The sequence below is a fragment of the Pyrgilauda ruficollis genome, unplaced genomic scaffold (assembly GCF_017590135.1).
Source record: "Pyrgilauda ruficollis isolate IOZ18807 unplaced genomic scaffold, ASM1759013v1 scaffold29, whole genome shotgun sequence".
In the NCBI taxonomy this organism is placed as follows: Eukaryota; Metazoa; Chordata; class Aves; order Passeriformes; family Passeridae; genus Pyrgilauda; species Pyrgilauda ruficollis.
Window position 1 is genome coordinate 11,285,675 of NW_024524266.1, and position 15,573 is coordinate 11,301,247.

The 15,573-nt window shown below is 37.2% G+C and overlaps 1 protein-coding gene across 4 annotated transcripts in view; it reads left to right on the plus strand.

Annotated features, from left to right (window-relative positions):
* CNKSR2 (connector enhancer of kinase suppressor of Ras 2) overlaps positions 1-15,573 on the plus strand; it is a 205,671-nt gene that overhangs the window by 105,973 nt on the left and 84,125 nt on the right. For 3 of the 4 annotated variants that reach the window (XM_041472375.1, XM_041472378.1, XM_041472377.1), the window contains exons 9-10: positions 4,691-4,837; positions 14,520-14,653. In XM_041472375.1, the coding sequence (XP_041328309.1) occupies positions 4,691-4,837; positions 14,520-14,653 (281 nt within the window). The remainder of the gene's footprint in view (positions 1-4,690; positions 4,838-14,519; positions 14,654-15,573) is intronic. The other variant, XM_041472376.1, reaches the window with a different exon arrangement.

Sequence of the window (15,573 nt, forward strand, 5' to 3'; positions counted from 1 at the left end):
TCCTTCAAAAGTGTAAAGTTATTGCTACTTTTACCTTTTAAAAATCTTCAAATCAGGAAATAATAAAAGTAACAGCAAAAAAAAAGTTTTCTTTTCATGGATGCAGAAAGCTTTCATTAACTTTCATGGGACTCTGGTCACCCTTAGAATAGAATTATGCCTGTAAAAATAAGAACTCTGTTCTGTTTACCATTTGGCTGTTATTCCACCCTCTCAATGATGTAGTTTCTCTGTGTACTGGATTTGCACACTGCTTTTCAATGATGTAGCTGTTCTCTGGGGTTACAAGTCCTAGATTTTTCAGACTGTAGGTTATTTTATAGCATCCTAAAAATAGGTGTAGAGCCATCCAATTGTATTTGAGCTGCCTGCATGTTAATACTTTACAGATCTACTTTCTGGATTGTAAAATACAGCAGTACTCATGAATGAGCACAGGAATATGGGAATACTGTCATGAGTGCAGCTGTGTGGAAAAAAAGATTGAATGGACGATCATGCTTACTTTCAGACAAAGGAAGATTATTGCCCATCTTCTAAGCTTGTCATAAGGGTGGAAACAGATTCATATGGGGGGAAAAAACCTGTTTAAGAGCAACTTTTAATTATTTAAAAGTGAAATTCTTGACAATTTAGAATAGAAATTAAAAATAAAAGTTTAATTTCAGGCTGTTGTAATAGTGTCACCCACATGTGCTTGCTGAAAGCCAAAGAAGCATAGAGATCTTCTAAAATGTATCTCAACTCGCTCAGAAGCATGTTTTTTCCAGGTGGTGGATGGGGACCTCTAACAGTGCCTTTGCTAAATCTTGCTGTGATTTGGGTTAGTGGGTGCTTGGCAAGGAGATGAGGAGGATGTGTCAGGGCTGTGCAGGGCTCCCTTCCGTGTGTCAGTCTTGCCCTGCTGAAGCCACCTGGGTGACCTGAGTGACTCTGGAGCACTCTGGTGAGGCTTCCCAGCCTGGCCACAGTCCCTGGGCGTGTAGTGGTGGAATGAATGAGAAATGAGGAGGTGGCCTGATGCTGGTGCTGTAGGCACCCTGTGTGTAGGCTGTGTCTCTGCTTGGTGTTCCCTCCCCTTTGGGAGCGTGGTGCCCTGCCCGTGCCACTCCAGCAGCACTGTGGATCTGGCCTTGGGCCATCAGCCCTTAGGTGTGGGTCACCCCTTCTGTCCCTCCCTGCCCTGGCAGACTCCTGCAGCAGAGCTGCTGTAATGTTGGCAAAACCATCACTCCAGACTCCTGCAGCAGAGCTGCTGTAATGTTGGCAAAACCATCACTCCAGACTCCTGCAGCAGAGCTGCTGTAATGTTGGCAAAACCATCACTCCAGACTCCTGCAGCAGAGCTGCTGTAATGTTGGCAAAACCATCTCACCACGACCCCTCAGGGCACCGGTGGCTGTCCTGGTCCCTCCCTGCTTGTGGCCGTGAGCTGCACAGGGATTCAGGCATGGGCAGCGAAAGCCAGCACTGGGCTTGGCTGCCATCAGAGACATCTCTGCTGACTGCTGCTTCTAGGTGGCACTAGTTTAACAATGTAAATTTATTTTAAAGCAAGCAACAGTAACTTCCTTGGCCCATAAAAATGGCCACCTGGTCAGCATAGTGCGCTGTTATCAAAATTAATTGTTCAAGTTATTTTACTATAAGTAAAACTGTCTGCTAATGCAGTCCTCTTACATATATATTGAATTTTCAAACCAGTGTTGAAGCTTTTTTGTTACTGTCCTTTTTTGCAGTACATGGGCAAGGATATGATAGGAAAAGATATGATAGGAACTTAAAAAATTCTGCCCAAAAAATTTGATGATTAGAAGTTGCAAATTTTTAACTGTGGTAGTTAGAAAGGAGATGTTAGAGAGAATAAAACCAAATTGTAGTTAAAGGGTAGGTTACGTGTCACTGAAGTGGAATTCTGAAAAAGAGTTTTCAGTTCCAGATATAGTCCCTGTTTTTTCCACTTTGCAGCCTGACCTCCTCAAAAAAATTGTTTTGTCTGTGTCAGAATGAATTTTGAGAGGATCTGAACTATGTTGGAACTGAAAAACAGATCTCCTATGTGGACATTGATTTCCTTCAATTGATTGTTTACTACCTTTTATGTGACTTGCTCCTCTTAGGCCAGTTTAGTTCTTTTTATACAGATTATGAGAAGCCATCAAGGCCTGTCTCAACAGCCAGAAAACTTTTGTCAGGGAACTAGATGAAAGCAGAGGATGGACTTAATTTGAAATTTATAGTAAATTCAGAATTTCACTGTGAAAAATTAAATTGTTTTTATTCATGAGCTTCTAAATTAAATACATCAGACTTAGTGCTTTGAAGCTATTTTTTTTCTTTAATCCCCCAAACTCTTATGAAGAGACTAGATAATCTCCCATTTATTGCATATTTCAAATACATGAGACAGTTTATCTCTGCAAAGTATGGAAGTGCATTTAAAATAATTTTTAAAATGCTAGCATAGCCAAAAAGCCCCAATTTTATTTATATTCCTCTGGCTATTTCAGTAAGAAACAGATGGCTTTAAAGTCCAGTTTTCGCATGCGGTGTCCTACCAACTTAATTGGGAAGAACTTTACATCCTGACTCCATAACTGAGGTCAGATCTTGTTCTCCTCAAGGCTCCCTGTGCTGCTTTATTCAGCAGAAAGATTTTGCTCCACAAATCCCTTTTCGGTTGTTGCATTAGGGAATTACAGTGTGCAGTACCTTAGGTACAGAGATAGCTTACATGAACTGTAGGCTAATGATTCCTTCTTTTGGATAGCAAATGAAACCTCACATATGCCCACAGTGACATTATGTAACTGTGGGGAATATATTGCTTCTAAGCAGTGGTGGAAGTCTCTAAAATAAGAAAACAGTGTTGTAAATAGCAAGTTTTTTCTTAATAATAATGCAGTGTCCTTACACACAAAGCTTGGGCTTGAAGATATTTTGTTTAAATGCTGTTGAAACACAATGGAAACTTCAGTGGGATGTGGAAATTGCGATAGAGTTGGTTAATTTAATGTTTGATTTTGTTCGAAGTATAATAGCCATATGCCTCGTACATGGGATTGAAAATAAGGATTTCAGCATGCTTGGAATTTTTCTGTGAAAGCTGAAAAATGTTCTGTAAAGATGTATGTTATCAATACCCTTTTTCTTTGCATGCAATAATCTTACTGTAGAAGTACATCCTGGATATATTGGGCTTTGCTGTGGTGGAAACAGGACAGGTAGGTTCACAGGAGCTGAAGAAAGGGTATGGGATTTGAGCCATGTCTGTGATTCAGGGTGGTAAAAACAGTGTTGGCTGAAGTGGCTTGTTTGGGAGAAGCAGTTCTTAAAAGAAGTGATGCTAACCAAAGTGAGGCTTGGTGTAATAGGGAATGAGGTACAAAAAAAGTAGCAACAATCTACTTGTGATTATCTTGTTAAGTATAGGTAGCGTATGTTTGTGTCATGTTGCACTATTCCAGTGATAAGGAACATCTGTGCTCTTTGTTCACACTGCTAATTCAATTTTTCAAATGTATTACTCAAATGTAAAATAACCTTATCACTTCAAAGTTCTAGATCTTTGTTTTTCCTCTTCTCAGCTGGATAATTTTCTTCTTGACAGTGTTCTTGTACAAATTGTGAAAGAAGGAAAATAGCCATAACTGTGATCATTTACAAATTAGGAAAATGTACTTGTTTGTTTAGCGGGGCACGGGTGGGGGACAGAGGAAAAAGAGATAGAAAAGCTGTCAAATTTACAGAAATGATCACTTTGTGAGTCTGCAGGCCAAGATTTTGAAGGGATATATGATTCTGTGTATTGCCAGTCTAGGTGCCAAACTTGAAAAAGCATACTTTTACTATCCTAAAGCATTTTGCAATAGGTACCTTGTAATCAGGCCACATTCAGACTTAAAACCATTGTCATGACTTAAAATGTTTTAGTATTTTAAGTACTTTTCCCAAAAAAAGCAAAATAAATTATTCAGAAAGTTCTGTCTTGCATTTATAAATAGAAACTTGTTGCACTCCATTTTAATCAAGGTTTAATTTTAAAATATTTCAAAATACTGTAATTAAATTAGGAAAAAATTATTTTGGGCTAATATATAATAACTGGACTACATTTCTGTCACTGATTTACTGTATTTGTTTCTGAAATCATTATGAAAGAAGCACTATTTTAAAAAAGGCCTTGTGATTCTGACTTCATTTTTATAGCAGTGTGAAGAGTAGGTTTTCCTGAGCTGGTTTGTGCCTGCATAAGGAGCATGGAGTAGTAGTGAATGGCTACATGTGGTTAGTGGACTTCGAATAGTAACCACAAAGTACAAAATGCTCAGTTTTGAAATGAACTGTCAATGCAAAAGCCAGGGCTTTTTAACTTTCTAGTCTCTAAAGTCTGTGTACCAGAGCTCAGTTTGAAAACACCTTGAGATTTAATTGTGCATTTGCAGTGAAGTAACAGTAGTTTATTAATTCTAAAACCTGAAATTATGCATATACATCTCAATGCATTATAATAATTATTTTAGTTTATGTGATTTTTATGCAGTAATTAAGTTTCGACATTTCTAGAGTTAATCTCCTTTATGATATATATACACTCCTTTATGTTATTTACTAATCTTATTTAAAAAGGGAACATTACATATTGAATAATGTACCTCAATTTTATTGTAATGATTTTACTGGTTACCAGGTGGGGTGGCAGTTGAAAAATTTGGTGAATGCACTACGAGAGGATCCGAGTGGTGTTATCTTAACTTTGAAAAAGCGACCTCAGAGCATGCTTACCTCAGCACCAGCTTTACTGAAAAATATGAGATGGAAGCCCCTTGCTCTGCAGGTAATGAAGCTTAATCATAAGTCATACACCATCATTTTAACTATAGATTATCTCAGTGATGCTTTATTGTGCTTCATCCTCAGCAGCATATGGATTTACTCTTGTATACTTTGAAAAATTGTTTCTGAAATTATTTCTCTGCGATTTGTTCTCATAGGCTTAATTGAAATTAAACCTGTTAGAACTTTTCAAAGTTAAAAAGTAATCATCCCAGTGTTCTACAATGCAGAAAAGAAGCCTCAGATAATTTTTCCTATCTAAGGAGACAAACATACTTCACAAACTGATAAATTTTAGCTTGATTTCTTGTGAAGATCTCAGTCCAGTATAACCTGGAAAAAAAAGAGGGATAAAAATGATTGAGTTCTCAGTTTGATCACTCATAGAGGAAAATTTATAAGGTGATTGTATTCAATAAACCACTTGACCATCAAAATTTCCTCATGTAAACAAAGCTGTATTTGTGTCAAAGTTGTCTTTGACTGAAGGCTTGCACATAAGGAGGCATAGCACAGGATGTCTGGCTGGGCACGTAATTTTAGTAAAACTGCAACGTGCTGGAAGCCGTGGAATGGCTTCATTAAAGCTTTCATGTTTAACTCTAGGATGAAATGTCACTGTGATGGATTACTCTAGGGAATAAATCAGACTGATGAAGGCGTGTAACTAACTGCTGGAACCAACAAATAATCCATTTTTCCATTCAGTTCAAAGAGAATACTGTTTAGAAATTTATTTTGTTTGCATAAAGAGTGCATTCTTTGGGACATTTTTATTACCACACTAAAAGTTCTAATTAAAAATTGAGTACATACGAAAGAGAAAAGACTTCTGCAAAGTTTGGACAAAAGGAAAATGGGATATGCAAATGCCACTGCCATTATATGTGGTCTTATGCCATTTGAAATATTAATAGATACATTAAAAACTAATGCCATGAAGAACTTCTTTCATATGTGTGTGTGTGTATATGTGTGTGTGTGTGTATAAATATTTATATAATGGTGAAATGCATTAAAGTCTTTGAAACTAAGATTTTAAATGATTGAGGTGTTGTGGCCTTTCAGATAAGAGCTGAATACACAAAAACATGTGACAAAAACTTTCAACCAGAAATTAGTATCTGAAGATAAAATTGTAAACCTGGATGTATGAAATGAGTGTATGAATATCTCTGCTTGAAGGCTGCACTTTTTCCATAGCTTTAGTGAGAATATGAATACAAATGTAAACTACAGGTCATTGCTTTAAATGGGGATAGATGCTTTCAGTCTAAATGCTGAGCTTGGGTAAGTTTGGTATTTTTTCAAGTGAATTGGGCCAGGCTCCTAAGTACTCCAATTTTGCTTCACTTTATCATTTATTACCAGAATAATTATGCTGCAGACCCCACATCAAAAGTTTCTGACAGGTACTTGGGTCTTACTCAACTGATCTAACTTTAGATCTGCTATGTAAATATCTACACGTCATTCAGGTTTCTCATTTAAACTCCCTTTGGCCAGCAGACATGCATTAGTAATTACTGCTTCATTCATCTTGGCCTGTTTTCGACTGATCTGCCTTTGGGATACGGTGAATTTGCCCCTGCACATGCCTCTTCCTCTGCATTTGATGAGAAACGGAATCTGGACAGCTAGTTTGAATGTAAATTATCTATACTGGATGACATTGACCCTAGATATTCTGTGATTTTCTGTAATCTTACAGATTTGAGGAACGGAGGAAAATGGGAGTATTGAGGGTGGGAGGGTCAGTTCTTGCTGTTAGCATGAAAAATATGAATATTTTAAAAGCTAATATGAGCACAAATAGAGATACTGTTAAACATTACAAATAAAATTCTGGTATCATGGTGATATTATTCTGATTTTATCAAACACAACACCAGGAAAAGGCCAGAACCTCATTCAGCGCTTATGTGTGCAGTGGGCATGCATATGTGTGTCTGTTGTAATTTATAATTTTAGTGTGAGAAACAACAGTTTTCTTAAGTAGGCGGAGTGTGGACAAAGCTCCAGGGTGAAGTGCAAACTTCAGAAGATGCATAATGTGGAAATTTCTGTTGTTGATTTATGCAGATCAGAGTTGAACAGATGTTAAGTCAGCTGATGTTGAAGTTTAAGTGTAGCCTAAGTGTGATATCAGTACTGTATATTTTATCAATAACAAGCATCAGAATAAGTCCGAGTGCGGTGTAATTTCATAGCTGTTAAAATATGAAAAAATGACATTTATTTAACTAATTGTCTGAAAAAAATCTTCATAAAAACTCTTAAGTGTAGCAATTGCAATTTGATGCTATGGCTACTCTGAAATTTCTTGTGTTCCTGATTCACATAAAGGGTCTATTCTTTAATAAAGCTTGGGATGTAATGTGAGAGGAGAGGAAGGAAAGTGATAGCAAATACCAAAAAAACAAAGGAGAGCAGTGCTTAACATCAACTCTGCAAGCAGGGGAGGTTATGCTAACTTGTTTTTCCATATCAGGATGTCTTGAAATATTAGAGAATGTTACAAATGTGCTGTCATCCCAGAGTTAAGTTAATTGAACTATATGTATTATTCAGCAGACACAAGCTATAAGGAAGTTGTGACTCAGTAATAATTCTGTTGAAGTGTAAAATATTCAAAAGATTATAGAGTGAAATATAGATTATAGAGTGAAATTCTGATAAAATGGGAAATAGGATCAGCAAAAAGACTGCTGTGGTCTTTTTGTTTCTACAAATAGAGTGAACACAGGAAAAATGTGATGTCACAACCTAATCATATAGTGATGAATGAGGTGGGAAGGTGGAAGTTTGCCCTAATGTAAGGAGGATGACACAAAATCAGACTTGTGTCTTTTGTATGCATCCCACCAATCAGTATGTTTAACAGGTGGTGCCATAGGTGTAGAAGGTAAATATTTCAGTGTATTAAATTAGAGGACTCATTTACTTTAAAATTTACATTGTGATCTTTAAACTGAGAACCTCTGAAACTTAATTTGAGCTTAAAGTGAATAATGTGGAGGCATTATTGGTAAATGACATTCAGCTTGTTCAGTCCACAGCTGTGTTTAAGAACATGAAGTTTGCCATTTGCAGCTGCATGACAAACTAGGCTTTACGGAGATAATAAATATGCCTGTGAGCTGGGAAAGTGCTCCATGAGTGTCCCAGCTCAGGCAGTGTGCAGGTAGCACCAGTGTATCGAGCTGGTTTGTGTGTGGGTGACAGGGTGTCCTAGGAGTTAAATTATAAACTGATAATGAATTGTTTAAGAGCTTTCTGCCCACTGTTAGTGATCTAGGTTAGCCATATGCCAGCCAAACATTCACAGTCTCCACTTGTGGAAAATGCTTTTAGATCATTCAGATGTTAACTTGTTTTTAATTGGCATAGATGCTTCTTAGAATTGTCATCTGTTTACTTTGAACAGCTCTGCCTTCACATTGCAATCTTGCCATGAATTAGGAGTTAAATGCAGGCTACATAATTATTGATTAATTCTTAATTCTTTGTGAGTTTTTTTTCCTCTTTAGCAGAAACACTTACATTAAGTCTTTTCATAAATATTCTTATCCTTAGAATAAATATGAAAGGTGAGGGGAGAGAAAGAAAGAAGAAGAAGAATTATGCATCTGGTGTAGCCATCCTGAAACTGAATGGTTTGATGTACAATAAAATAATACAATTAGCCTTTGGCTATACCATGCACCATTACATAATGTGTTTGTATTTACAAGAGCACTAATTCCAGCTCTAAGGTCAATCAGTACAGAAATAAAAAACTCCTTTTTTTCCCCCCTTGTGTCCTGATTAAAGAAAGTGCTGTTTGCTTGATTGGGGATTTTTTTTGTGTTTTCAGTGAGTTGATTGTCTGTTTTAATATCCATCAGCATCCAACCTCTTACTGGTAATCAAGGTTCTCCCATGATGCATTTTAGAATCATGTCCAAATTTGTGAAGTCAAGGGATTTTTCAGCCTGTGTTTTTTGTTACTGCTTCTTCAACAGTTGAATTAGGTAGCTGTGCCCTTGGGGAATTTAGTGGTTGCCTTTTGCAAAATTGAAAGTATTTATTAATATGGTATTGTACCATAAATATTAAGGTGTTATGCCTGCAAGACAAACCTTACTAAATTTGCCTTTCAGTTACTTTTTTTGACAGGCTGGTCCATTGTGTGAGAACCTAGAATGATATTGCAGTTTGCAATATTTGTATTTCTGACTGCTACTGCACATGGTGAACAAACCAATTAACTTTAACCCTTTTTTTTCCCCCTTGTTTGACATAGAGGTGATTCTATCTTTGAACTCTCCAAATTTTTGTCTGGTTCAAAACCTAACAGAAATAAATTTCCTCTGCTCTAGATTGTCTGTTTTATTTCTCCTTTCCACTTTGTGTTGTTCTGGGGAGGTTCAAAGGAAGGCCCCTTCAAGTGCTGCTGGAATAAAGGTGGAAAGTTCAATAGAGAAGATTCTCAGAGCATATGAAATTTTGTGTAAGTCGCTGGCAGCACACTAGCAAGAACCTACTGCAAAGTCCTCCTCTGTCTTCTGGAAAATGCTTTGTTAATTACTCAAAAGAAAATGGACTTTATTACAGCGTGGAAGACTCTTCATCCAGTTCTTTTTTAGCACAGAAAAAGTGTGCTGGAGCAGCCTGTGCCATGCTTCGGTTAATTTGGAGTGCACCTGCTGGTGTCAGTGAGAAGATTCTTCCTCACGGCACTGAGGATGGGGCAGGTCCAGCTGCCAGCCACATCGGCTGTGTTGACTTGGAAAAAAACCTTCTGACCCCTTCTTCACCAAGCCTTTTTGAATGTCACCTTTTGTATATCTTTATAGTTTGCTGTACTGTTTTGTATTTGATTAAATTGTACTGTTTTAAAAGCACCAGCAGCTCAGTATCTGTAGTTTTTTTAACAGAGTTTGTTTTGGATTAGATGTGCATCATATTTCCACTGTTATATAGTCAGCTTTTCATTTTCCTAAGAAGCAAAGGCAACAATAAGAAGTTTTTTGTTTGAAAGAAATTGCTGCTTTTATTATTTTTATTCAGTATATTTTCTTATTTGATTATATTGCCTTCTTCATTCATCTAGACACTGCTATATACTGTTTTCATTATTTATGACTAGAACTAATAATCCTACCCTTTTTAATTATTAAATTTGAATAAAACACTCACTTGTTTCCTTTTAAATTACTTAGTTGTCTTTTAACTGCATGGGAACTGGGCATTCTTTGTAGCACTGTTAAAATGAACTCTTGACTGAATTAGTTACAGTATCTCATTATTTCATGTCATGACTGTTATTATAAAAAGTTTATTTTATTGGAAACATTTTGCTCAATGTATTGTAATTTTGATACAATATGAAAAATATACTGGTAGTAAAATCTGCTTATTGATGCAAATACTGTATAAAGATAATGAAATTTAAAATTTTATATTAGCTTTGCTTATGTTTTGAAAAATTGTATGTCTTTTTTGGAGCAATGTTTCTCAGACATATATTGCAGCTTTCAAGGGTGTTAATGGAAGGTTCAAAGAGTTTTGAAAAACATTTAAAAGAATTTTAGATAATTATATTAAATATCGATTACATTAATTGTTTAGATAGAAAAATCAAAAAGAATGAGCTGACTCATTGGGACACCCTCTCAGTTTCTTCAGGACTGGGAGTGCAAAAAGCAGCAACGGGTCCTGTTAGCAAGAGGGAGGTGGGGACCACGGGGCAGAGCCAAGCAGGGACAGAACAGCCACTGAAGAGAGGGGACTTGTGTGCTGTCAGTCAGTGCTGACAGGGGTTTCCTTTTTCCCAAGTAAAGATGGTTGGTTTCGGTTTCCTGTTCTGCAGCCAAGCGACAGTTTGGGGAAGGCTTTGTAAAGACTAAAGAACCTGGGGGAGTGTGGTGCATTAAAAATGTTTGAGAAATAGTACTCCAAAATACATTGCATTTCAGATTTTGTGTCTGTCATTGTGGATTAAGATTGATGCAGGGTCATTTGTGGGACATTTTTAGATTGTTCCAGTTTTCGTATGTAACTTCCAAACTTTGTCTGTCAGGCTTTTCCCATGGGCCAAGTGTTCAACTCTTTAGACCTGAAAATGTTTTAGTTTTATTGCTGTTTCAGCAATCCCACTTGCCCTGGCCAGCCTGCCAGAAGTAACTGCAGCAGGAGAATGTCTACTCCTTGGAAGAGAGTTATATCAGTGATACCACTGATCTCCAAGGCACCCAGCTGAGAAATACTTGACTGGATTTGCATGTGGTTTTGTGTCCAAGGTGCCTGCATGTGGCCCTCTGAGTGGCTGCCTTTGAAGCAGAGAGCTACGTGAGCTGGTTGCTTGGATGTGACCAGATTGACTTGAGCAGTGAGGTCTCTTATTTTCAATGCAAAATGCTATGTAGATGTACCATACATCTAGGCCACATTCTGAAGGCTTTCTTTTCAACCAGAGGGGTCTGAAGACTTTTTCATTCTGTATATAAAAATGAAAGCTGAACTCCTACAGCACAAAGTGGTAGTTACAGCAAGGCTCTCAGTGTGTTGAGCTACTACCAGGAGAGACCATGTAAATGTTTTTACCATGTAGAAATTCTTACTAAGCTACTGATTTACTGAGGTAGTCATGATAAATACTGGGTTTTTTTTAAAGAAAGGGGTCACCTATTTTTAAATTAGGATTTCTCTTTTTTTCTAGTTAGACAAGTTTTCTATTTCTTTGGAAATAAACAGAGAGTTGAGTTTGGTAATGCAAAAGAAATATTGAAAATAAATGAGACATCCTAGTATGTTTTGGGACAGTCCTACAGGATTGTATCTCCACATGGATTGGATTGGATTACGATTTCTGTCCCCTTGGGAGCTCCAGGTGCCCTGGGACAGTGAATTCACTGTCCTGTGAGGTACCACAGTCATTCAGTGTCCACAGTTACACTGTGTCTTCACCTCTGACAGTGTCTGACAGGGAATCACTGGCCTTCAGTATGTTGGATAGCTTATGGCTTTCTGTGTTGGACTGAATACCATTTCTTCCTATTGCACTCACTGTTTTAACCACCTTCTTGCGCTGAAAGATGAACCAAAATCTGCATTTGTCAAAGATGTCCAAACCCAAACTGATTTCCAGGATCAACCAGCAAATTGCCTGGAGGACAAACTGACTTAAATGTCAGGGCTGTGTGTTATACCAAACAGATTCCTCAGACTTCAGCGGTTTTTCTCCTTTTCCCAGAAGTTAGGACAATATCATTACAATTTATATAGTTGCAGCCAGGTATTCTAGGCTGTAACACAAGAGAAATTCTTTCCCTGTGTCCTCTAGCCCTCCAGCAGCTTGTCAGGATCACCAGAGGAACATCAAATTCTTGTAAGTCCAGAACACTTTTATGCTTGAGCATTATTTTCCCTACTGTAAGATAAAGAAATTCCCAGTAAGATGAACCACAAGCTCATGTTGACTGGCACAATTCCAGTCTCCAAGTCCCTCTCTCCTCTTACCTCCCCTTTCATGCAGATAAAGTAACGGCTTGTCTTCTTCCTCTAAATGGAGAAGAGCAAACCCACCTATGCAGTTTGTCTTCCTCTCAGTGCTTCTGCTGGTATGAGCCATGGGCAAACAGCTTGGGCTTAACAAGTGTAAACAGGATCTAGATCACAAAATCCCCTTGGTTCACAATGCAAATTAATTCAACAGGCCACTCAGCAAGCCACGAAGTGTTCTTGTTACAGAAGTGCAGGGTAACAGAAAGGTAACAAACACTGTTGTGTTAGTGGTTCAAAATGAGTGGTTCAAAACCATCTATGGCTACACTGTCACAGAAGAAAATTTAAAGAATAAGATTTTTGCTTCTCTGAAAGAGGGAGGGGGGATGTTTAGGGTGTTTTTATTGTTTTGGGTTGTTTTGGGGTTTCTTGACCTGTTTTTGCCACCAATTTTATTCTTATTTTTGTAGACTTGTCTTGTTTTTAGTGGTTGTAAAGTCTTTTACCTGTCTGGTTTTTTGTGTGTGTCTTTCTCCCTCCCTTCCTGTAAATACTGGCAGTCTTTCTTTGGCCTGGCTGTAGGATACTCTTGTTAACTCTAATGAGCAACAGAAGAGTTAAGCAGTATCACTATAGGAGACATATTTTGAACATTCAACCCCAGAAAACTTGTGTCAGTTTATAGCTGTTGCTCTAAAGGTGGACTTGCAAAGTTTTAACAAGCAAATTTTAAGCATGCATTTTATTGTGTTGGAGCTACATAGCACCTAACACAGCCCTGTTCCAAAACAAGACAGTAACTGGCTAAAGGATGAGGTTTTCTAAGTGATATTTATTGTTCCAATATACAGACTGTAGAAAAGTGACACAGTGGTGGGGCCTTGGCTTGATAGGCATAGATTTGTATCGCTTATCACCAGCTGATGAAAGGCAAACATTCTGGCAATGATCCTGCTTTAAACTTCTTGGGTTTTCTGCTGCAGTGTCAAGATTAATATCTAGAAAATGATAACTTATTATTCTGCACAGGAATACCCTTTTGGTCTGTCATAAAGTATTGGCAATAGTGCTGGGAGAAGGATCTTTCTATGCACCTATTCAGTCCACATTTAGAGCTTCTCTGCCATCAATACAATGTGAAATGTTTGTGTCTTTAAGTAGTTACTAAGGTCAGAAATTTTAGGTATAGTGAACTCTCTTCAATCCCAGCACTTCTTTCTTCAAGGAGTAAACTTCCAAAAAGATGGAGGAGAAAAAACTTTTTCAAAGCAAAACTCAGTATATTTTAATATTGGATTCTTTTTCGGGTGTATGAAGATACTCTTGTACTTGCTGTTCTGCTCTTTCTTTTTCTTCTGCCTGAGTTTAGCTATCACACAAGCCAAGCCACGCAAGGCTTTTGTTTCTAGACAGCCATGTTATTAAGTAGACTAAAACAATCAAAGTTTTCTTCTCATTTGATTTTTCTGCATCTTTGTAAAGACTTAGAAAATCTTTTGAAAATCTTGTGAGAAAATGTGATTAAGAGGAAAGATCCTATCTGTTCTGGAATGATAGCTAGAATGCATGATTATTTTGCAAGGAGGGTACAGTTTATTTACCTGTGAGTAAATGTTATTTTGTGAGGAGTGTACCCAGGGGAATGAATAATAATAATAATCTCCAGTTGATTCTCTGATAGCATGTGTGCTCTGAGGACGCAGTACCTGATTTAACAGCATCTGCAGACATAAGATGAAGCTTTTACAGTTAATTCTTAAGCTGTAGAGCAGATGGAAGGACTTGACATTCAATTTAATGCCTACTTATGCACCTTTTGCTGTAAACTAGACTTTTTCTTTACAATGTTAGTTTATTTAAGGAATTAACTGGATTCTGTATGTTATTTACATGTTAAGATTTCACCAGTAGCTCTAGTGATCACTGATTTTATGGGCATTGGCAATAAACTTGCTGTGCTAAAGGGAATAAGATGCAATCAGAGGAGTCAATTTTATAAGTACAATACATGTCCATTTGTAGATCTGTTCTCTTAGCATGAGTGGGTTTTTAGTCAGTTTAAAAGCACACAGAATGTTAGAACTGCTGACTATTTCTTTAGCTTTCTGAACTATATTCTGGTTTTGGCTTTTACAAATAAAAATGTGTAATATATAAGGATAATCCTGATTATTTCTCTCTCTCTTTTGAACCAGCCTCTTATTCCTAGAAGCCCTACAAGCAGTGTTGCTACTCCATCCAGCACTATCAGCACACCCACAAAAAGAGACAGCTCTGCCCTTCAGGATCTCTACATACCTCCTCCTCCAACAGAACCTTATGTTCCAAGGTAAAAAAGACCATTTCATGGTACAATTTGATATAGAAAAATGTTTGTGAAGTAACTGACTATTCTGTTCATATCTATTTATTAGTCTTCTCTGTAGATAATACCATATTAATACTGTATTTTGGAGGTAAAAAAACCCAACAAACCGAGAAATAGATGTTGAACAGTTTCTCAAAACAAAAACTCAGCCAAAGAGTAGTCTTAGGTGTGTTTCTTTCAATGCAGTAGTCATATGGTAAAAACCTAGTGCTCCTGAAGCTGATTATGTTTACCATCACAATATTTTTGTTTGATAAGAAGTGTATCCTCATTTTGAAATTATTTTTGCTAAACATTTACTACTCTTCAGTTTTTGGGTTCTGCTCTAGAAATTGAGAACTTCCAAATGAATTTTTGTTATTTTAGTAACAATGATAATACAGTAGTTTGGACCAATTCAGATTAAATCTTATAATACATATTAGTACAAGCTGTAATCTTGTAGAGATTAACCTTGGTACATTTGAATTTTTTCATCAGCTTAGTCCAAACAGACTATTCTTGATTTCACCTGTCACATAGGGTACAGTGTTTCTGAATAATTTGTTTGGGCATTTCATCAGGCTCTTTGCCCATGATTAACTGTTAAATAATGTGTGTATTTTGGGTATTATCAAACTGCTCAACATCTGTTTCTCAGTTTGTTGTTGCCATTCCAAAGGAAGAAAAGCAATCAAACCTCCTTTTGTTACTGGAATAGAGGAAGAGACTTGATATTTTGATGTCAATTGTAAAACCCAAAGCCTTGGGGATGATGCCCCCAGACAGTACAGCTGCTGACATATCCTCTCATGGATGGCATGACAAAAAGGGACCAACACTCGCCATGTGCTGGCTGCTTAGGAGTGCTGGTTGTGTGTTAGTGCCTGCTCATATTTATC